The sequence below is a fragment of the Anas platyrhynchos genome, chromosome Z (assembly GCF_047663525.1).
Source record: "Anas platyrhynchos isolate ZD024472 breed Pekin duck chromosome Z, IASCAAS_PekinDuck_T2T, whole genome shotgun sequence".
In the NCBI taxonomy this organism is placed as follows: Eukaryota; Metazoa; Chordata; class Aves; order Anseriformes; family Anatidae; genus Anas; species Anas platyrhynchos.
In genome coordinates this window covers 25,128,657-25,151,401 of record NC_092621.1, presented here as the reverse complement: position 1 = coordinate 25,151,401, position 22,745 = coordinate 25,128,657, and the positions used below count along the sequence as shown (strand labels likewise).

General features: G+C 36.5%; 1 protein-coding gene across 3 annotated transcripts in view; it reads right to left on the bottom strand.

The window, feature by feature from the left end:
- AP3B1 (adaptor related protein complex 3 subunit beta 1) overlaps positions 1-22,745 on the bottom strand; it is a 160,676-nt gene that overhangs the window by 99,136 nt on the left and 38,795 nt on the right. For all 3 annotated transcript variants that reach the window (XM_038170319.2, XM_038170320.2, XM_038170322.2), the window contains exons 7-12: positions 21,040-21,222; positions 8,492-8,653; positions 6,210-6,307; positions 3,526-3,580; positions 3,371-3,442; positions 1,045-1,107 (exon numbers count right to left, since the gene is read on the bottom strand). In XM_038170319.2, coding sequence (XP_038026247.2) covers positions 1,045-1,107; positions 3,371-3,442; positions 3,526-3,580; positions 6,210-6,307; positions 8,492-8,653; positions 21,040-21,222 — 633 coding nt within the window. The remainder of the gene's footprint in view (positions 1-1,044; positions 1,108-3,370; positions 3,443-3,525; positions 3,581-6,209; positions 6,308-8,491; positions 8,654-21,039; positions 21,223-22,745) is intronic.

Genomic DNA, 22,745 nt, shown 5'->3' with positions numbered 1-22,745 from the left:
AGAGGAAAGAACTTTTCCACAACATATGCAAAACATTTTGCTTATACATATACATATATTGGAGCTAATATTGTTTTATCAAATGACTTACAGAAATGAGGTTTGGCAATACCTGCTAATGACTTTTCTAAAGTGTCAGTCAAGTCGGTAGAACATGTTTTAAAGAATTTGGAATGATCACAGAATCACAGAACTGTAGGGGTTGGAAGGGACCTCAAAAGACGTACGAGGAACGGCTGAGGGCACTGGGCCTGTTCAGCCTGGAGAAGAGGAGGCTGAGGGGAGACCTCATCGCAGTCTACAACTTCCTCGTAAGGGGGTGTCGAGAGGCAGGAGACCTTTTCTCCATTAACACCAGCGACAGGACCCGCGGGAACGGGGTTAAGCTGAGGCAGGGGAAGTTTAGGCTTGACATCAGGAGGGGGTTCTTCACAGAGAGAGTGGTTGCACACTGGAACAGGCTCCCCAGGGAAGTGGTCACTGCACCGAGCCTGACTGAATTTAAGAAGAGATTGGACTGTGCGCTTAGTCACATGGTCTGAACTTTTGGGTAGACCTGTGCGGTGTCAAGAGTTGGACTTGATGATCCTTAAGGGTCCCTTCCAACTCAGGATATTCTATGATTCTATGATTCTATGAAGATCATCGGGTCCAACACTCCTGCCAAAGCAGGTTCCTCAGAGCGGGCTGCCCAGGTAGGTGTCCAGACAGCCCTTGAATATCTCCAGCGAAGGAGACTCCACAATCTTGCTAGGCAGCCTGTTCTCAACTGTTTTTTTTTTTTTTGGTTGGTTCCTTTCTTCTTTTTTTTTTTTTGAAGTTGGAAAAAGTAAGAAACAAAACACTGAAACTTCTTTTCACATAGAAAAAGCACCATTATCCATTATGATACAAGACGGTGTCACTTCAATTCCAAGAACACTTCATTCTGGAAAAGATGTTAACTTGAAAATATTAAGACTAAGACTCTAAATGAAACATCCAACAATGGCAATTGGACAACAGAAAGCATTTCATTTCAAAAGAATACATTTTTGTACAAACCTGGAATTCTCGTAGCAGAGTTGATATGTTGGCTTCATTTGCTAAATTTGTCAAGATTTCAAGCTGAAAGAAAAAATATTAAAAGCTAAAATGAAATTCTATAAACAGTACCACATATACAAAATAATTTTATTGCATATAAATAAGTTATAATACTATTAAATATACTACTTGGAATTCAATAGTGTATACCAGATTTCAGAATAAACTGATAGCAGCATTGCACTCAGGAGGAAAATTCTCCTTGCAAGCACATGCAAGGTTTTCAAAACAGGACTCTAGGGTTCAGTGATGCATTTTCTATGAGCTCTTGTTTTACAGTGTTGCACTGCATATCAAATGGACCTGAAATACTTTCAGCAGTATTGTTTCCTATGTGATACCACAGGCTTTAGATATAAGAACCATGTGACACCGTAAGAAGAAATAATGGAAAGCACATTTGCAGCTGGGGAGAGATAAATGCAATGTCCATTACATTCATATGAACTGCAGTAAAAGACATGTAACTCAGAAAACGAACAGTTGCATCTTGAGAGTGTTCAGACCTCAATCAAAATCAACAACATCAGAACCTGAAAGGCCTCTTCCTTACTCCTGGTGAGCAAGAGGATGATATGTACCATCAGGCATATGCCATTAAGATGCTATGCTCCCAGTCTGTTTTAACTTTGAAGAAAAAATTCCAGTAACATTTAAATGAGGTAAATGGAAGAATAAGAAAACTCTAGCTCTGTAAAAAGAATTCATACCTCATAAATTTGTTGGTATTCTTTGAGTTGGATGCACACAGACAAGAACACTTAATAGATACAATCCATTGGTATTTCGGGACCAATTTGATAAGACCTCCAGAGGCTCTTAGAGCCTGGTATAGCACATGAAGCAAGTGGATGAACAGTTGGTTTAAAGACAGGAATAGGCAGAAAGAACGTGACTGTTTTTACAGTACAGGAAAGCTATTGATAGGATCTCAGAATTAACTTTGTTGATCTTTTGCATTTCAATGTATTTATATGTGAACCGTGGAAGTGGTAAGAAGACAGGTGACACAATTTTCTGCTGATACTACAGCTTTCACAAAAATGAAGGTGAAGTCTGACTAGAGCAGCTGCATTGAAAACTTCAAATATTCAGTGGCTGGTTGAGAAAATAACAAATTCAACACATGAATGCACAGTAATGTTGATAAAGGGGGATGAAAACTTTACAGAAAATGATAGGCTATGAGCTGCTTACTAAAAACCATAACAGAGAATTTGTGGTTAGAACAGATAACCCATTGAAAATATAAGGTCAATGCTAAGTACTTAACAAAAAAGCAAACTTGATGTTGAGAAAGAAACAGAAAACAAAACAGTAATCAAACAGTGCAGTAGATGAATTCCAGCGTGTTCCTGCATCTTAAATGCTGCCACAGTTCTGATCCATCTATCTTAAAGCAGATACAATAGAACAACAAAAAAAAAAGCACAAGTTATCTTATGTAACAGGGCAAACTGACATAGATTTTTCAGCCAGTGAATAAGAATTGAGATAGAAAGAAAACAGCACAATTTCTCATTCTTCATCTCTTCACTAGTATATCAATTAATAACAAAATTATAAAGTATCAATAAAATAATGTCATTTTAAGAAACATACATTCCGTGTATTCCACTCCTAAACACAAGTGTCTGTGACAATCTAAAACAAAACAGAAGGCACTTAATAGTAGACAATTCTTAGCTATTGTTTTGTCAAGGACTTCACATCTATTAAGGACCAGGAATATAGAAAACAAGAAAAAAATAGCTGAACAAACACACTGAGGTGTGAACTAGAGGAAAATCTAAAATCCTTCTTACACCAAATGCTGACCTCAAAGGCAACTTGGTACTCTGACTTTGTCCCATATTTGACTCCCATTTTATTCAGTGAAACAGATTTGAACTATTTTTAATCAAACAGTATCAAAGAGAGTAAGTTTTCATTTCTTTTCATGTGAGAAGATGTTTCCTTCTATGAAAACAATCAAATTCTAAATGCTCAAATGGCTAGTTAATTAAAAAGAACTAGCTTTTGTAATGCTCTGTACTGAAAAGTACCAGAAGATGCAGTGGAAAAACACAGTGCACCTGCTACCTAAACGTTGCTAGGAAGTGAACTTTCAAATAGGAGCCTGAAGGACATGTGTGGATTTAACTAAAAGCTACAATACTACTATACTTAACGAAAAAAGGAAGAGCATAGAATGCGTGTCATAGCTGCACAAGAAAATTTTGCTTTCCTGTTGCAAATAGTATTTTCTACAGCAATGTAGAGGTAAATTCTCTTTTAAGCTTACCTTCAGAGTTTTGATCATTGTTGGATCAGTTGATCTAACATAGAAACTCTTCAGATAAGGTTCAAACATGCCCTGAAAAATGCAACATACATAGATAAATAGTTCACCTGAGTTCAACATAAACTGTAATTGTGGAAACTCTGAACATGGTATACCTTTCTCTGAATTGACATAGTGGCAATATTTTGCAGAACAATATACTGCACCTCCCTAGAATTTGAAAAGAAAAACAAAAGTTATTCTACAAAATTACAGAAACACAGAATAATGCATTATGGCAAAGAAAGTTCAATTATACTCAGGTCAAAAGTAAGTTATACATTTGACATCCCTCAAATATGGAAAAAGCTTATTGCCAACTGATACAAGTTTATGACGTGCTTCACAAGAAGGGGAACAATGAAACCAGGCTCTCATTTTTAAAAACTTCAATATGGAGAAAAAAACACTAATACCAGTATAATGGTGCAATTCTTCTTCTTGGCGTTAGGGTCCTTGTTTAAACTAAAAATTAGTAATTCTTCTAAAAAAACATCTCCATCTTATACAAAACATCTACATTCTGGCATCTCCAGACATACCTCACAAAAACCTCATGTTTTGTCCACCACAGCAAGATATGGACTTCATCTGTACTGTGCAAACTAGCGCGTTAGTTACAACAGCTGATACTTGAATAACTAGTAAGAAACAGTTCATTCATTTCATAAAAAAATTCCTATTAATTCCCCAAAAGGGCCAAGCTTTCCTTTCACTTAGAATATATAGACAGACTCACACATCTGTAAAAAAGCAGCACTTTAATAAACTTTGACAGGATATAGACAACAGAAATATGTAATATTCTAAACATAAAAACATTAAGCATCTTAGGAGGATGTTTTAATTAATATATTAATATACCTCACTAGAAGGTAGCCTCATACTCAATAGGAGTGAGCAGAAGGAAATTTGAATACTAGTCTGAAGCTTTTAAACTTCAGAGTTTCTGCACTAATCACTTACAGACCAATAAATAATTTGCAAACAAAATTTCTAAATGAGTTCTCAAATTCTTCTGTGATGTAAATCTCATCCTAATAAAGAAATCAAATCACCTCATCCATTATCTCCTCTAATTAAAAATTGTCTAATAGTCCTGTAGATATTACACCTGTTGTTTAAAAAGAAAGGTAATAATACAGAAGAACATAGTATCTTTTAAACATAATTTTACGTAATTCTTATATAGGTACATGGAAACAGCCAGCTGAGCATCAGGAACCAAGACTGGAAGTCACTATGAAATGTTCTCCCAAGCACTTATATCCTCGCTAGATTATAACATATTTGACATTAATTTAAAGGCCACAGGCATGTAACTTCAAGGGCAAACAACAAAAGCTTATTTCATAGTGGCTCTAATAGCAAAAATGTTTCTCACAGACTGGTGATAGAGAATAGACAAGTTATTCAACACGAAAATCAGAACTCTAGTGCCGTTTTAGGTGCTAGTTGAAACACAAGAAAGAGGTGATTTCTAATTTGAAGAAATTTGAGGATAAATGAGGAATAAACAACATGCAAAATTAAGCCATTCAACCTGTGAGTATGAGCGTAGTTCTACACATTACCTGTAAAAATGCCAAACTGCTTTTGCTATTTTCATAAGGAGAATGGGAAGCATATTGTACTATAGAACCAAGCACAAAAATAACAGCAATTCATTTTTATTTTAAATGAAAGTGTGAATTCTCTAACAAGCCCAATTTTACTTCAGTAGTCAAACTTTTAAAAGGTAGATATGTTAGCCATAGGTGAGCTGCAAAAGTTTGTAGAGAAAGAGCTCTATGGTGACTGTGCTCATGAAGCCCATCTAAGTCAAGTAATCTTGTCAGACACAAATACAGCAATTTTTTTCTTTTTAAAGCTGTCTGCCTGATTTGACTTACTTTTTAAAAATAAATAATTTTGACAGTTCAGCTATCCAAGAATATCATATTTAGCCAAGAAGTTATTCTGAAAACATCTTGTAACTGCTATCAAACCTTCAAGGTGTTTTATATAGATATATAGAAGTTTAAGATCTAAAAACTGAGGGAAAAAACTTTTAGGCAAATATTGGAATAATACGCCAAATCTACCTAACATGCACACATGCACGCACACAAACACACGTGAGTATTATCAATCTTATGAAGCATGTGGTCAGTGAAACCCTTCATAGTAAAGTATGAGTAAGTAACACTGAAGATGATTAAGTCAAAGTTAGTTATACTGAATGAAATATAAACTACATGTAGTAGTTTAAGACACAGTCCAAGGACTAAGGAACAGGGGATTGAGCAGTAGCAACTGGTAATTTAACAAGTATCACTCTTAGTTTTTCTGTCAACACGAAGTTACCAATATACGGTGAAGAAAAATAAAATGCACATCTGAAGACTGAGTGCTTAGCAAGACAGTAAAGAACTACAAGATAGACATTTCAAATAATTTCCAGTAATTAAACAAATCAAGAAACTAAGCTAACTAGTTAGTACTATCCCCATTTGCATGCTTCTATCTACATTTGTATGTTCACTAGGCAGTCATGTCTTCTCAGAAAGACAGTTATAATTAAGAATGAAACACTTATGATGCTGAATGATCACTGAAAGTGAGACTGAAAATGAGGGAACTACATGTAATTATTCTCACATATGAGTAAAAATTAGTATTTTACAGGACAATGTTACAACAAAACTCTAGTAGTGCGATAGTAATTTATTTATATGTATAGCTATAGATAAATAAGTATGTAACAATTTATTTTTTTAGAAAAGTACAGATAGCAATTTAAAGTACAGACTTGACCTACCTATTACTACGGAGTAAACGCACTAATGATTTAGAAACAATACCAGCTTCAGATTTTGGTGCCAAATGCCAATAAAGCTGTGCAACTGCCATTACCACCTACAAGAAGAACATTCAGAACAGCATGTTAACTCAAAATAGTCAAACATATGCATCGCATTCAATTCACACTTGCTGACCTACCAACTGCCTCTTCAGAAAGCAAAGCATGTACACATGTTCTTTGAAATCAAGAAAACAGTCTGGGAGAGAAACACCAGGAGGAAGATATTTTTGTTTCCAAAAATCAAAAGTAGTAGGTACCTCTCATCATTCCCAGTATTTACTGGGTAGTATAATATAAAAAAGAGGAAGAGGGCCAAACAGAGAAAACTAAGTAATTCAACTAAGTAATTCAAATTGTGATCATAATGATATCACATTTAATCACCCATTACTGCTAAAATTAGGTCTGCTGATTAATGAAGAGATCTCATGTGTTTGTTTTTTTTGTTGTTCTGTTTTTAAAAAATCCTACAATAACTGTGCTTTTACTTTTATTAAATACATGTTCAATATTACTTGTTCTTTCATTTCCACTAAAAACCTTCTATTCTGTTATTCTATCACACAATTTATTAAATGGCCGGTGCATTAATTGACAGCTTTTGAAGTCTAAAATCCAATTGAAAGAACTATAGTAGCAAGTAAGAATAAGCAGATGACTCTGAAATATACACAACTTAAAACTAGTAATTTCTATTTTTAAAATTTTCTCATAAGTAACAGAAAAATAATGAACTTTATGCTAATGATTATGTAATGTCTCAGTCTTCCCTACAATACTGTCCTGATGAACTTTCTTAATGAAAATTAAACAAATCACAGAACAAAGAGACTCAAAATGAAGACACTACCATGACACTTAACTTGGTGCCTTAAAACTTAACGCCAATTAATATTTTTTTTAAAATTAATAAACAAAAATTGATAAAAATTATGAAGAGAGGAAATAGCTGAAATATTTTCAGCAATATACTACAGGAAGATTTTATTATGGACAAAAATCTAAGGTCAAAGAGAAAACAATTTCATTTCTGGTATATTCTGTGAATGTTACTAAAATTGGTATAATAGTAGCTATTTAAAGAATCAGTATTTCATTTGACAAAGTTAACCTCTCTGTTAACTTTAGTTTCATAAACTTAAAGACCATAAAAGTTAGAATCTATATCATATTTAACAGATATAAAGAAAGTGATTTATGGAATGTGGAAGATAAGCAACTACAATTCTTCTCAATGTAGTGTGATAGCAAACATTTATAACAGCTGCTTTTTGCAAGAGATGAGGAAATGCTACACAGATGTTGAACAGTGATTTTAGCAAAAGGCTATATTCTGATATAACCACTATTGCAAAACTATGTTGTTTGTTTCCAGAGTTTGCTAACAGTTAAGACATGGTTTTAAAAGAAGTTAGACATTAGTTGGAGTCTAGAAATGTGTTTCAAAGGAGAAACAAAAACCCAATCTGTTTAGCTGATCAAGAACGGGTTAGGAGATGATTTAATCATGATGCAACCATTGTATTGTATCTGTGATGATATGAGTACTCACTGTCACTGGTAATCTTTTCCAAAGACATCTAGTCTTGTTTAACAAGACTAGCTGAGGTTAGAAATAAAGTTCCATGATCAGACTAACATCACAATGATTCACCATCATCATGGATCTTCCTGGCTCAAAAAAACTGCCTGCGTATTAAAATTTCCTGGAAATATTGGAGAGCATACTGCATCGGTTATGTCACATCTACCCTGGAATCCTGGCAACACACTTTAAGAATGTATGGGAGTCACGAGAAATTTAGGTATGTAACTGTCTTACTTTTAAAACGTGAGACTCAAAGGAAACCACCACTTAATGAATCAGCAGCAAGTATGATTTTCTTTGTGAGTCTGTATCACCAAAACTAACACTCTATTCTGTTGTAGATGCTGAGAACTTAAGCATTAAAAGCTAGCCATACTATAGTTGTCACATGCAACAGAAAGTGAATTCAAATATTCTCCAATATTTTGTTTAATATTTGGAGCATATGTGACATTCAGTTCAGGTGTTTTACTTAATAGCTAAGTTAATTTCAAAAAAGAAATAACTGATCTTCCCTCTAACAGTTGCTACATGGTATAATCATCACTTCACTTAAAGAGGAATAGATCTGACTTTTAAAACTTTTAAGTTTTCTAATAGAATAGATCCTTAGTAGTTCAATATTTTATCAAAAAGGAATTTGTCATACGGCAGCATTTCGGCTTTGAAGCAAGGGTTTGGTATTCCGTAACAGCAGCCTGTGATCTGGGTCCATAGTATAAGTCTTTTTCACATTCCGGTCCTTTTCTTTCTGTTCTTCATCAGATTCATAGAAATTGTTTTCATTGTATTCTTCTACAATATCATCATCCTACCAAAAGACAAAATCAGAAGAAGATACAGAAAATATTTGAATCATCCATCTGTATTAATTTACAAAGTAACATATAACACCATGACTCCATGCAGGATTCACATTTTTTGTAATATGCCCACGGAACAATGTCCTCTATTCCAATTGGTCATAAGTGTAATGCAAAAGATGTAACAACAGTGCAAGATATATTTACAAGTAAGATGAACTACTAAATGGAATACCTTCATTAGTATTCTGTATTAGATTATGTAAGGATGTTAGTTCTTTTTGGACTGAAAGCCTATGATCCAAAGTTGAATTTTCTGAAGATCAGCTCTTTAAAATTCATTTTCTGGAAGTCTTAACAGAAGTCATGTGCATCTTTCCTTTTCTAGTAATACATAAACTATTCATGAAAGCAGCAACTCTCTAAAGAAAGAACAGTTCTTAAGAAATTTTATCACACAAAATGTCACATATCCTGAGCCTGTCCTTCCCTGAAGAAGTACAAATCCTTAAGTTGTTTAAATGAAGTTACAAGCTACCAGCATGATGTCACTTAAAAGAAGCAACAACAAACAAAAACAAAAGAACAACAAAAAATAATACTGCAAACTTTACACATTACAATGGAACAGAAATAAAAGTACTATATAAAAGAGGCAGGAGACTGAACACGGGAACCTACGGGCTTCTTTGTGCATAAGAATAGTTTCCAATTATTTTAATTATCCCAGATAGGTACAGCAGTTACATGAAAGTATCAAAACATTCAGTCACTAGTGACCCCTTAAGCCTCAACCTGAACTGCAGCCAGAATAAGAAAACTCAACTTTTTTTTTTTTTAAGTCTGCATTTATCTGAGTAATGTGGGTTTTCTTTTGTTTATTTATTTTCTTTGAGATGCTCAAAGATTTCTGCTGTCAAAAACAAACCTCATCTTCAGTAACACTGGTACTACTATTCTGTTAAGCAGTTTGGGGTCTGGAAAGAAAAAGACAAAAGCAATCAAACCATTCCATTGTGACTGTGGCAAAAACAGATTATAGCCAAGAATTCAAACCACCGAGCAAAAACCTCATCTTAGAGAACTAGCTAAATTGCCTTGGTTTGGTTTTCCCAGTGAAGAACAGAGGTCCCAGAAAGGAGATCCTGCTTGTCGGTGCTAGATGAAACAACTGTAGAGCTCAGAGCCTCATTGTTATTTCAGCTATGAGACTTTGTAGGACTCTGATTATACATAATTCTGTTTTGAATAGGTACGGAAATTAAAAGTGAATACTGGTATTACATGTAATTTCTGTGCTGCATCACTCCAAGCAGAGCCTTCCCGTATTACGGCTGTGCATAAGCACTTACACAGAGTTATAAGGAAAGGGGAAAATTCAACAAGATATATCTTCACTTTGGCAATGCTTCTGAAACACTAGGAAAATGCCAGTGGGGCTATCACTTCCATAGGTGGTATCAGAGGTACACAGGGACAAATGGCAAAGACTGCTCTCCACAGAGCAATGTGTATAGGATGCATATTAGTTCTCCTCTAACGTGGCACACAGTTGGTAGGTTCAAGGTGGCAAGCACAAGTGAAGCCTCTTGTTATTTTAACATAACAAAGAGCATAAGACTTTTTCTAAGGCAAGAACATCTACACTCAGCAACAGTGCTACTGGTGTCTGGGCTTACAAACAGCAACCGGAACAGGATGCCCCTTACATTACATCTAAACTTTGGACTCCAAGCAGAAAAGAAAGTACGGTTAAGGTACAATGGAGAAAGCAACATCGATAGTACTCTAATTACCACCAGCACGGAACTGAAAATAAGACTCTTATCTTGGAAGATGAAAGTATCACTGTTTTAACTGATAGCATTGAATCAACAATCATCACCTTCCACAAACAATTTACCAAACCCTATTTTCACCAATCCTCAGTCTCAATAATGCACCTACACTGAGCTGTGGGAGACACTTCTTTAAGTTTTCTTGAAGAAATGCCAGATATTGCTGGCATTAAAACTGTATTTCCCCAGATTTCTGATTTGACCTCAAACTGATGGCAGCTACTATGTATTAGCAGCAATATCAGGAAAATGGAAGAAGTAAATGGGGGGTGGGGTGGGGGAAGGGTTGTAGAAAAAGCACTCCGATCTTTTTTGACATGGAACAATCACAGAATGATTGAGATTGGAAGGAACCTCTAGATGTCATCAGATCCAACCCCTTTTTAAAGCAGGGACACAAACAGCAGGTTGCCCAGGACCATGTCCAGGCACCTTCTGAAAATCTCCAAGGCAGACTCCACAACATTCCTGGGTAACCTGTGCCAGTGCTTTGTCACCCATACAGCACAGAAGTACTTCCTGCTGTTCAGGGGGAACTTCCTGTGCTCCAGTTTGTGCCCATTGCCTCTTGTCCTGGCACTGGACACCACTGAAAAGAGCCCGGCTCCGTCCTCTTTGCACCACCCCTTCGGGTATTTGCATACATGAACCTCCTCTTCTCCAGGCTGAACAGTCCCAGCTCTCTCAGCCTCTCCTTATGGGAGGCATGTTCCAGGCCCTTCTTCATTTTTGTAGTGCTCTGTGGGACCCTTTCCAGTATGTCCAGGTCTGTCTCATACCAGGGGCCCAGAACTGGACACAGCACTCCGGGTGCAGCCTCAGCAGCCCTGAGCAGAGGGGCAGGATCACCTCTCCTGACTGCTGGCGATACTTTGCCTAATGCAGCCAATACCATCAGCCTTCTTAGCAGCAGGGACCCATCGCTGGCTCACGTTCCGCTTGGTGCTCACCAGCAACCACAGATCTGTTCCTGCAGAGCTGCTCTCCAGATGGGTGGCCCCCAGCCTGTCCTGGTGCCTGGGGTGGTTCCTCCCCAGAGGCAGCCCTCTGCACTTGTTGAACTTCATGGGATTCTTGTCAGCCCACCTCTCCGGCCTGTTGAGGTCCCTCTGGATGGCAGTACAGCCTTCTGGAGAATCAGCTACTCCCCCTGGCTTCATGTCATCCACAAATGTACTGAGGGCGCACTCTACCCCTCTGTCCAGCTCATTACTGAAGATGTTAAACAGGACTGGACCCAGTGGTGACCCCTGGGGTACGCTGCTCATTCCTGGCCTCCAACCACTTTGCACCACCGAGCACTACCCTTGAGGCCCAGCTGTTCAACCAGGTGTTGATCCACCACACTGCTCATCCAGCCCATGCTTCAGCAGCTTCCCTTGGAGGATCTTATGGGGGACAGTGTCAGATTTCTTCATGGAGTCCAGGAAGACAATATTGATGGTTCCTCCTTTATCCATCAGGCTGGTGATTTCGTTACAGAAGCTCATCAGGTTGGCCAGGCAGTACTTGCACTTGGTGAATCCACACTGACTACTCCTGGTGATTCTCCTCTGCCTCCATTCACTGTTTGATCACTTTCCTGGGGATGGAGAGAAGGCTGCACAGCCTGTACTTCCCCGTGTACTCCTTCTTGCCCTTTCTGAAATAGGAGTGATGTTCACTTTCTTCCAGTCTTCAGGCACTTCTCACAGTTGCCACAATAGTGCAGAGATTATAGAGTGGCTTCACAGTGACATTTGCCAGCTCTCTCAGCACTCATAGGTGCATCCCATAGGTGCCTATGAACTTTGGTATGTCCAGTGTGTTCAAGTATTGCCTAACCTGATCATCTTCTGCGAAAGGTACATCTTCTTTGCTACAGCCATTCAACCTGGCCTCCGGGACCTGGGATTCCTGAAGGACAATCTTGCTGGTAAAGACTGAGGCAAAGACGGCATTCTGTACCTCAGCGTTTTCACTGTAACCAGGTCTCCTGTTTCTTTAAAGAGATGGCCTACATCTTCCCTCGTTTTCGTTCTGTCACTGAGGTATTTGTAGAAGCCCTTTTTGTTGTCCTTGCTGTCCTTGGCCTGATTCAATGCTGTCTAGGCTTTAGCTTTCCTAATTTGATCCCTAGACTCTCAGACAATGACTCTGTATTCCTCCCAGTCCTTGCTTCCACTCTCTTTAGATTTCCTTTTTGTGTTTGAATTTGGCCAGGAGTTCCTTTATCATCCACGTATCCATCCACCCACCATCCTTTTTGCGTGACTTCCTCTTTGTTGGGATGCATCTCTCCTGAGCTTGGAGGAGGTGATCCTTGACTATTAACCAGCTTTCTTGGGCCTCTTCTCTTCCCCCCAGAGCTTTATCCCACAGTATTCTACAAAGAAGATCCTTGAAGAGGCCAATCTGGTCTCCCGAAGTCCAGGGCTGTGAGCTTGCTGTACTCCCTCCTCACTGCCCTAATGATCTTTAACTCCAACATTTCATGGTCACTACAGCCAAGGCTGCCTTTGACTTATGTATTCCTAATAAGCACCTCCTTGTTGATGAGAAGGAGGTCCAGCATAGCTCCTCTCCTCATTGTCTCCACTATCACTTGGAGAAGGAAGTTATAATCAATGCATTCCAGGAACCTCCCGGATTACCTATGTCCCACTATGTTATCCATCCAGCAGATGCCAGGGTAGTTAAAGTCCCCCATGAATACCATGATTTGTGAACATGAGGCTGCTTCCTATCTATAGAGGACTTCATCTGCTTGGTCTTCCTGGTCAGGTGGCCTGCAGCAGACCTACACTATAACATCACCTTTCCTTTAATCCTGTCTCTGTCAGCTCTCTGTCAGCTCCTCATCCATCCCCAGGCAGAGCTTCATGCACTCCAGCTGTTCATTGACATAGAGGATGACACCCCCTCCTTGTCTCTGATGACTGTCCTTCCTGAAGAGCCTGCATCCTACTTATTACAACACTCCAGAGATAGTATGAGGGTTCAAGGAGTAAATCAAAGTGTTCCCACACTTTCTCTTGTCCTTCCAAACAGTTTAGAAGCAGTTTCACAGCAATCAGCTGTGAAACCAACTAAGTCCCTAAAAGGCTGCTGTTGTTTTGAAAAGCATGTTTCATTTTCTCCAGGATCAGTAAAATGATCGTGCTCACGAAGTGGTCATAGAATCACTAGAACTGATTGTAAACAGAGAAACAGAAACCACTAGCATTCCAGGCTAGGATTTGAGAATGGACTCTGTGTGTTCCACATCTGCTGTGACTTATTCAATCCAGTAGCAAAGTGAGTATTTCAGAGCCAGAGAACATATATAATTTTTTTAACATTATTCCAGACACTCAGTTTAAGGACATCTTCATAATGTATTAACAGCTTAAAAGAAGAAACTGTCAAATAACAAGTTCCATTAGCCTGTTGTTAAAGTCACTAAGTAAATAAGATAACATTTAACTGAGCTCTTGCTTGAAATTGCATTCAGTGTGACATTAAAGTTGAGAATGTGCCTTCCACTTAGTAAAGCATATAACACGAATGCTATAATTACCTCCAAACAGAGTTTCATGCATCCACAAACTCAGAGTTAAAGTAAAACTTCATGGAAAACTGAAGCACGAACACTCACAATCTGCCCATTCTACTACCCTAATAGCCTTGTATTCAAAATCCATTCAAATATTTGCATTCCTAGACTAAGTATAACTGATTTTAAAGCTTTAGACCTCTATTTCTCTCCTCAGAGACATAAGGAAATACATTCACAGCTTTGATTCATGCAGAATCTTTTGTGATATGATTTTTGCTATGTTTCTGTGCCCCTTCCAATGTTTATAAGAACTGCTCTCAAAAGAGTTTGGGATAAGCCGACTTTGGAAGTTAAGAACAGTTTGGGGACTATTTATCAGTCAATGAATTCAACTGCAATGTCAAAAACACATTGGTCAAGCAAGAGCAGCAGTCCACTTGCTGTATCATGAACAGGACCCTTGCTAAACCAGGACCTCTGCTAAAGGATTAATAATGTATCCAAAATAGATCTCAGATTTGTGAGTGAAGATGCCTACCTAAATCCTTCCACGTTTAAAATACGTGTTTCAGAACACTAGAAAAGATCTATTTGGAGTCTCAGTGTGAAATCAAACTAATTCTCAAACTGCTCAGAAAGTCAATCAGATGAATGGTAAATTTCAAATCGACCTCTGTCAGACAGATTAGCAGACCTAAACCAAACATACTTGCTAGTAATCTAATGCTGGCAGAACTATCCATCTACTCCACAAACGGAGGTCCTTGAATTACAGATTAAAGCTCGACATAAAGAATTGCCAGTGGTATAAAAAAGGCACAATCCAACATGGTAAAAATATCTGAGAAATGAAAAGCATAACCAACATAACCTGCAGCCTGGCTGGAGAAAAGACATAAAAGGCGCAAAGCCAAGGTTTCCACAGAAATCTCCAGGTACAAACTATATTAGAGTGAGCTATAACTATTCTCTCATTAGCCAAAGGCAGTTGAGGAGTCAAAGAATAAAAGGACCAGATCATCCACCCCACAAAACAATGGATTCCTTTCAAATACCAACCAAAGAAGCATACTCCCCCTTCTTGGGTTATCTGACTTTTTAACTAGTTGTATAATAAAGGTTCATGCTGCTGTGAGGGGACTAACATAACCTAATAACAATCTTCTCATGAGATGCTCTGATGGAATGTTAAAGTAAGGGGGTATTTCAAGTGCGTAAGCATTACTATCTAGTGACATTTTGTGTCCCCTCAAGCACAAAAAAGATCTGCATGAGTCTGGCAGCTCCTGAAAGCATGGGCCCTTCAGGAGATACCAAACAACTGAAGATTAGACAGGGCATCCTATGGCATTAGATCAACACCAGACCCTTACATAAATGAAACACATACTGGTTTCTGCGAAACTTGAAAGGCTTCAGATACTTCCTCTTCAGCAAGATAAAGTTACTGAGGCCAATTGTTAAACTCTTTTCCTACCTAAAAACACCTGTTGAATCTTTTATCATTATATTGAAGGAGAACATCTAAGTTTATAGCACCTAACAAACTTCTGCTGACACTCATGTGTCCTTAGTCCTTGGAAAGGAATGGACTGGGGATTACAAAACAGGTGAGAAAAACTGGATCACAGTACCAAGATAAAGTTTAGAGCTATGGTTATGAACTGTCAATGGACAGAAAGCAGAAGGAGACTTCACTGCCACCAGACCAGAACAGCATGCTTTGTTTGGTCCATAACTACATGTATTGTCAGCTTTAAGAAACAAAGTTGCTTTAAAAGGAATGAGACAATTTCAGAAACTTAATTTCTGTCTTTACCACAAACAGAATCTAAAAAGATTCCAGTAATGAAGTAGTGGTCCAGGAGATGACCTTTATTCCTTTATCCTATCAATAAAGTATTCATAAGGAGGCTTCCTGATGAAATACAGAGTGATTGGACTGGACAATGTATGTCTGTTACACCCTTTTAAATTAAGCTCAAATAGACTGAACGCTTCCCATCCAAAAGTCAGCAAACACATAATGCACTGTTTAGGTAGCATGACATAGAAGTAGTAATATGTAGAATATATTATTTATATAAAATATTCATATAAAGTTATCATACTACCCAAACACTGCATCTATTACTCCATAAGGGACACCTGTTGCTACTATACAAATTATAGAAGTGTATACATATTTTCATTTAGGTGAAGTATTATGGAATGAACGAAAAAGTTCACAAGGTCATCATTAAATTACTCTGACATGTTTGACACTTTAATTTTTACTTCAATTACAACCACAGTCTGTTCATTACCATTGGGACAGGTCAAAGAAAACCTGAGTTTTCAGTTGGATATGTATAACTATGCAGATTTGAAACTACTAAAACAGACTTAGACACTACAGCACTCGTTCCTGAGGAACATTTTCATTTTACAACTCTATTCAAACAAGTGTGTTGGAATTATACTGGAAGTGTAACCGATTAGTACATTTGTATGAAGGACAATACATAATTCCAATAAATTACAATGGAAACTGATACTTCAGTTTGTATTATTTAGAGAAAAGGTATCATATTCTAGCCAAACAAGATTTCATGCTTCCTTGCACAGAATATCTGGATTTTTAAAGTTTGCTTATTTGAAGAGACAAATATGGTTTCAGCTAACAGATACTGAAGTGACTATTAATGGTTGTTGTGACAAACTGAACAAATATTTGGGTCACATTAGGAATTATATTTTCTGATTCTAACCCTCACTCTATAAACTTCATACTGGGCTAATACAGTCAGATGATGCTGAAAACCAACCTACTTTTCATATGCAAGCATCTGCCGGGGAATAAGAATCCCCAAAAAAGGGTTTACACTGTACGTGCCATTGACATTTCTTATCAGATTTTCCATAAAACAATGACCAATACAGTCTCAATGATCTTTTAAGATCTTTACCAACAGGTACCAGAAAGAGGCAGATGGAGAACCTTAAGCTAAAAATGAAGGACAAAATAGGCAAAAGTAGTTATCAAAGAAGAAAACTTTTCCTTTATTTTCTTGCCTTCATTGTGTTCATACCTGTAGGTATTCTTTCCTGTTTCCAGGGTACTGACCAAAGCACTGAATTCATGAAAGAAGTAACGTGCTCAGAAATAATGTGAATGTTTTCTTACGTACTTATGTGCCTTCCGGATGCCCCATATTCATAAATTTTGTTCTGGGCACCTACCCATGTGATGTTCTTTGTCTAGGATATTAGGTGACCTTTTCATTGATATATCAAGGTTTTCTCAGGACATACAGAAAAGTTGCAAAATACGCTTTCTTAGCTTTCTCTTTGCAAAAATAAAACTTTGTTTAATTTTTCTTCTATATGAAAAAGACCTGTTTGATTGCCAAGAGGAAATTGTAGTCTTCTGAGACTGCACATTTCTCACTGTATATAATGTCAGGTACAATTCTTGATTGGTTATGACACATCTCTAAATGACCATAAGGAACAATAAGTACTTTATCCAAAAGTTCAAATTATCTTGGATCAACCATTTCTTTGAGAGTGTATTCACAAGTTTGTTTGTTTATGGTTGGAAAAATGCCAGACAAGAAGAAACTGTGATAACTTAGTTCTGAACCTGAACAGCAGCAACACCTGTTTTTCCATCAGAACAAATATGCCACTAATTTTTGATGTGTGAATATCACTGAAACAAATCAACAGATGTTTTAAGATGTTTTCAGCTCAATTTTCAGCTCAATATTTTTCTTTCATCTTTTACTTTTTTATTCTTCAGGACCCAGGCTGTTTTCCATGATCAATGGTTTTAGCTATACACATTGAAAAAGTTGCTATTTTTCTCCTAAAAGTCTTCATTTTCTAAGGTCGTTTTCTTTAGGCTGTATTCCCATTCTGTACCACCCATAAGTGATGTCAATCTCAACTTTTAAGCATTTGAATTGATCAATGCTTCAATAATTTAATAAGTATTTATAATCCCAAAAATGTAAACTTGCAACATGCTTTTCATAACTTGTCGTTTATAAATAACTTCACTAATTGAAGTCCATTTTCTTCCTCCAATCTTAGTGGAACACCAAGGAAGATTATTTCCGTAACCTGTAATTGCCCAAAATGAAGCTGAGCAGCTTTTAGAGTATGATTTTTTTGTTGTTGTTGTTGTTGATGTTTTATTTCTTTCTTTCCCTCTCCCCTCAAGAGGCTAGAGCTACATTTCGTTGTCTACAATGACTGTCAAAATTTCTGACCAACTCCATTGTTTTTAGAAAAAAGCCTCCAAAATGGCACACACATTCAGCAGTGGAGAGTTGAATCAAGTCACTGCCTCCTGTAATCCTTGTCTCCCTGCTGAAACAGAGATGGCTGCTCAGTTTGAAAATTGTTTCCTGAACTGATAGATTGCAACTCAACAGTTTTGTGCAAACCATAGCTTCTTTGTTTTAAACGTCTTCGTATATTAAGCTGTAAGTTGCAATGCTTCAGGAGCTGTTTACAAACAACTCAGCAGTTCCAATAACTTCTGGGAAAGGTGTTGGGCAAAAAATTCAAGCTGGAATACATTTCAGTGTAATCTGGTATCAAATATGTCACTGCACAGAAAATGGCTGAAATTGTTCTGTCCAATTTTTTCTGGGCAGAATTTCTCATTCCACAATAAGTGTTTTGCTGTCATGTAATTTAATACATCTTAAAGCTGGATACTATTCATTTGAAAAAAAAAGGTTATTCATAAACATATAAATACTTCAAAACCAGCCTGTAAGTATTTTGAGACTAACAGAATAAAACAAAGATATCCTTCTTCACAGTACTCATGACGAGAACAAAAAATCCCAACCAACCAAGAAGCTAAAAATAGGAATATAAAACTAAGTATTCTCAGTTAATCAGTAACTCAATTAAGAGTCCTGCAATAGTTTCAAACATTTTGCTCAAAAATGGATTTTTCTGCCTAACTAGTAATTTTTCAGAATTTTTCTTTAGGGTTCTAAACACATACAAAATCAAAATGTTAAACAGTTACTTGTTGAAAATTAGCTTAACTTGAACAAAAGAAGCATATGTTTCTTAAAAAGTAAGGCAAATTTTAGTGAATAAAAATGCAAATATGCATTTTAGCAGTCTTGAATTTATTAATCTGATAGGTTTAATTTCCATTTTCCTGCATCAGCTTTATTTATAAAGTGTCGTGCCCTATAAATGTGCTGTTATTTTCTATAGTCAAGCACCCTCTTAACAAATCTTCTCATTAATATGTAAATTTAAAGTCAATCGGTCTTCTCCCTGACAGCGCTATGAATTCCTAGTGCACTGTATAATCGGCTTTGACTTGGCATCCACTATTTATCATCAAAGATGTCAGTTAGAAAAATTATGGAAAGTACACTGCAATTGATATGACTGCAATCTACTTTGTCAACACTTAATTGTTCCTCAAATCGTACATTTACATATAAACAGCCTAAATACTGATCCATAATGATGCAAATAAACTAAATTAAAAATCTCTTCTACTGCACAAGATGCCCTGTTGTATGATGTGTTCATTTAAGAACCTATTGACAAAGGCATGCATTTCAACTAGCCCCAGAAAAAAAAAATAAATCTGCTAATTTAATTGCTGAATAGGTAGACAAACTAAATTTTACACTGAAGCTCATGAAAGTGGAAACAAAGTATTATTAATACTATACCACTGATGAACAATTTTAGGTTGATACCAGCAGGACTGTTACATGAACCTTTTAAATTTGTATAGCAGAAGTCACAGCAGTAACTGTCATTCAGCTGGTCTCAATGAAAAATGTACATTATAGTGAGAAAGAAATCTAATACTATCAAGACCTCCAAGCTCAGTCCAAGACAGGTCATCCCCTTCTTTTCTTCCTTTATCCAATCACAGACTGAAGTTGGATGAAACCAATTGTGAAACTGTATCTTTAGGTAAAGTAAATTACTGATTTTGATTCTTCTTAAAAATTGAAGTTCAGAGGGTGAAGAATGCAAGTAGCTTTCTTACAACAAGCAACATACAATAAATATTCTGTCTCATTATATAAAAGGCTTTCCTTATTTTAAGCAATTTTATGGAAAGAAACATTCTTACAACATAATTTTAACCTGAAATGAAATCAAATGATGTAACTTTCTCTAGGTTCTGGGATCATTTTATATTCATTACACTTTGGTACACCAAACATCCTTTTATGTGACTGTACAAAGTCCATCTCCAACTACTATCGCAAAACACTATACAGATCAATGAACATGTACATCTTTATATAAGAATTAGTTTCAAATTAGGTGGTAAAACTTAACAGCAGTAACACCCCAAGTCTGAATAATAAATACAAACAAACAGAGTTGTGGAGCAGTTTTATTAATTTTTTTCCAGAAGTATTCTTTTAATTTAAACCGTTACTTAGAATTAAAACCGTACTGAAACCAATGTCAATTGCATTAATTTCTTAAGCTCTTTGATTCTGTTGCTACAAGTGGTAGGATTTTTATTTGGTATATTATTTTTTCTAAATTTTAAGGATATACTTATAATTTATTACAAAATAAATATGTCACAATATTTACAGTACACATTTCAAGAACAAACATGTAAGTCTCCACATAGCCTCTGAGATTATTACATTTCTTTGCTAAACTCTGCTAGAGTTCAGTATGCTGTGGCACTGTGTATTCAAATTCACAATGAAAGTAGAATCTATCCAGTTTCGGGGCAGAATGGCAAACCTTTTTAATGCTGACTCACATAAAATTACCTACAGCACAGAAAGCCAAGTCCCTTCTGCTAATGGGGTACATTACAACAGGTGAGAGCCTACAAAAAGAATTTTCACACTATGAAGGATGGAAGCCATGTATTAGTGAAGACTTAAACAGTTAAGGCTTATTCATTTGATTTCCATTTTTGTTAAAGCCTGCATAAAAAACACATCTTAAAAACTAAGCGTAAACAAAATAGGAAATAATTCAGAACTCAAGCACACAATAATAATTAAAAGACTTGCAAACTTACCGTTTTCCATGGGCTTACGAACTGTGTACGTGCATATCGAGTTAACATGTGGATTATAACAACTTGGCCCCATTCTTCCACATCAACCAACAAGTTGCAGAGCTTTCTGTAGTTTTTGTGGATCAGATCTATTCTATCTGGACACACTTCCTCAAATGCCATCACAACGCTCCCAGCTACCAGCTAGAAAACAAAATATAAACCAGAAGGTCAGTGTTCCCTCTACAGCTCATCCACAAATCAGAATCAGAATTAATACTAGAAATTCTCAGCATTTTAAGATAAGTTGAATTTTAAATTGTTTCTATTCAAGGAAAACAAACATCAGTAACAAAAACCCCTAAGTCCAAAGAAATGGTATCTTATTTAGAATAGAATTGGGGTAAGTTTATTAGAGCAAACATTTACCGTTTCTATTAGACACATAAATCTTAGCTCTCAGCCCTGAAGACACAGTGCAATGTAAGCACATTTTTTTTTCTTCTTACAGTTATAGTTTCTAAATAAATTATCAGGGAACTTGCAATTAACTCAGAAATAACAGGACACAGCAACAAAGCATAATACAGCAATGTACCCGACAAGGTCTATTTGGATTCTCTTATCAACACTGGCATGATCAAACTAAAGATGAGCTGGGGTAAGTTTCCCAGCACTACTGGGATCTAAACTCCTCTCGTTATGACTATATTAACTGTAATATGAAATTTCATCTTTAGCATTTCATGAATACACTGTGCAAAAAAGGCACAAAAATTAGCAATACAATTCAGAGGATATATTAACACTTTTTCTCAAAGAGCACAAGCAGAATTTCTGCATGTTGTTCACCTTTTTTTCTTCTTTTACTAGTTCTGAAGTTACAGAAATGGATCATTTATGTCCTGTTATGACCTCATATCTTTTTGATAATTTCCCATAAGAAATTAATCTTTATATATACAGAGATCCTCCTACAGACTATGATTATAAAATCAGCTTTGCTTTCATGAGAAAATGAAATACATTCCCAACATTCTAACACTTCGAGGCTTATTGAAACCTCCTGATGGGATTTTTTCTTCTAAATATAAAGAAAGAAACCTTTCTTGGAATAACTGTTTAAATTCTGGCAGCAAGTTACTATAACTGTGAGTAAACGAAAAAAGCTGACAATGCATAGTAAGGACATGTCATTGTGTGCCTGGAATTATTGTTCTAATGCTTTAATTAAGATTTGTTTCGTGTCAAAGTACATGTTAAGTCAAGTAACTAGAACGATGAGACTTTATATGAAGCAGCTGATATGTATGCAGTTAGCATGCATGCAGTATAGCCTTCTGGCAGCAAATTAATGTCATATTCTATCTGAGCACTGGGGATCTGCATTTCAACCTCTAAAATTTCCCCAATGACTTAAAGTAAGCAATTAAATAGGAGTGCAGTTTATTGAAATGGTACTTTTTGAGAAATATTAAATACAATGATATTCATATGCTACATTTTTCTCCCTGTATTTGGCTGACATTTGGTTTATTAGTATGCGCCCAACATTACAATTGAAAGAAAACAGCTCAGAATATAGTCTTGCTATTATGCTAAACAAGTTTCAGGCTCTGTGGGGATTTTATGAATTACCAATAAGAATAAACGTGAAGTTGCATTTATTGTCTTCAGCCCCATCCACATACTTATACCTGCAGGCCTCAACAAGCATACAATTCATT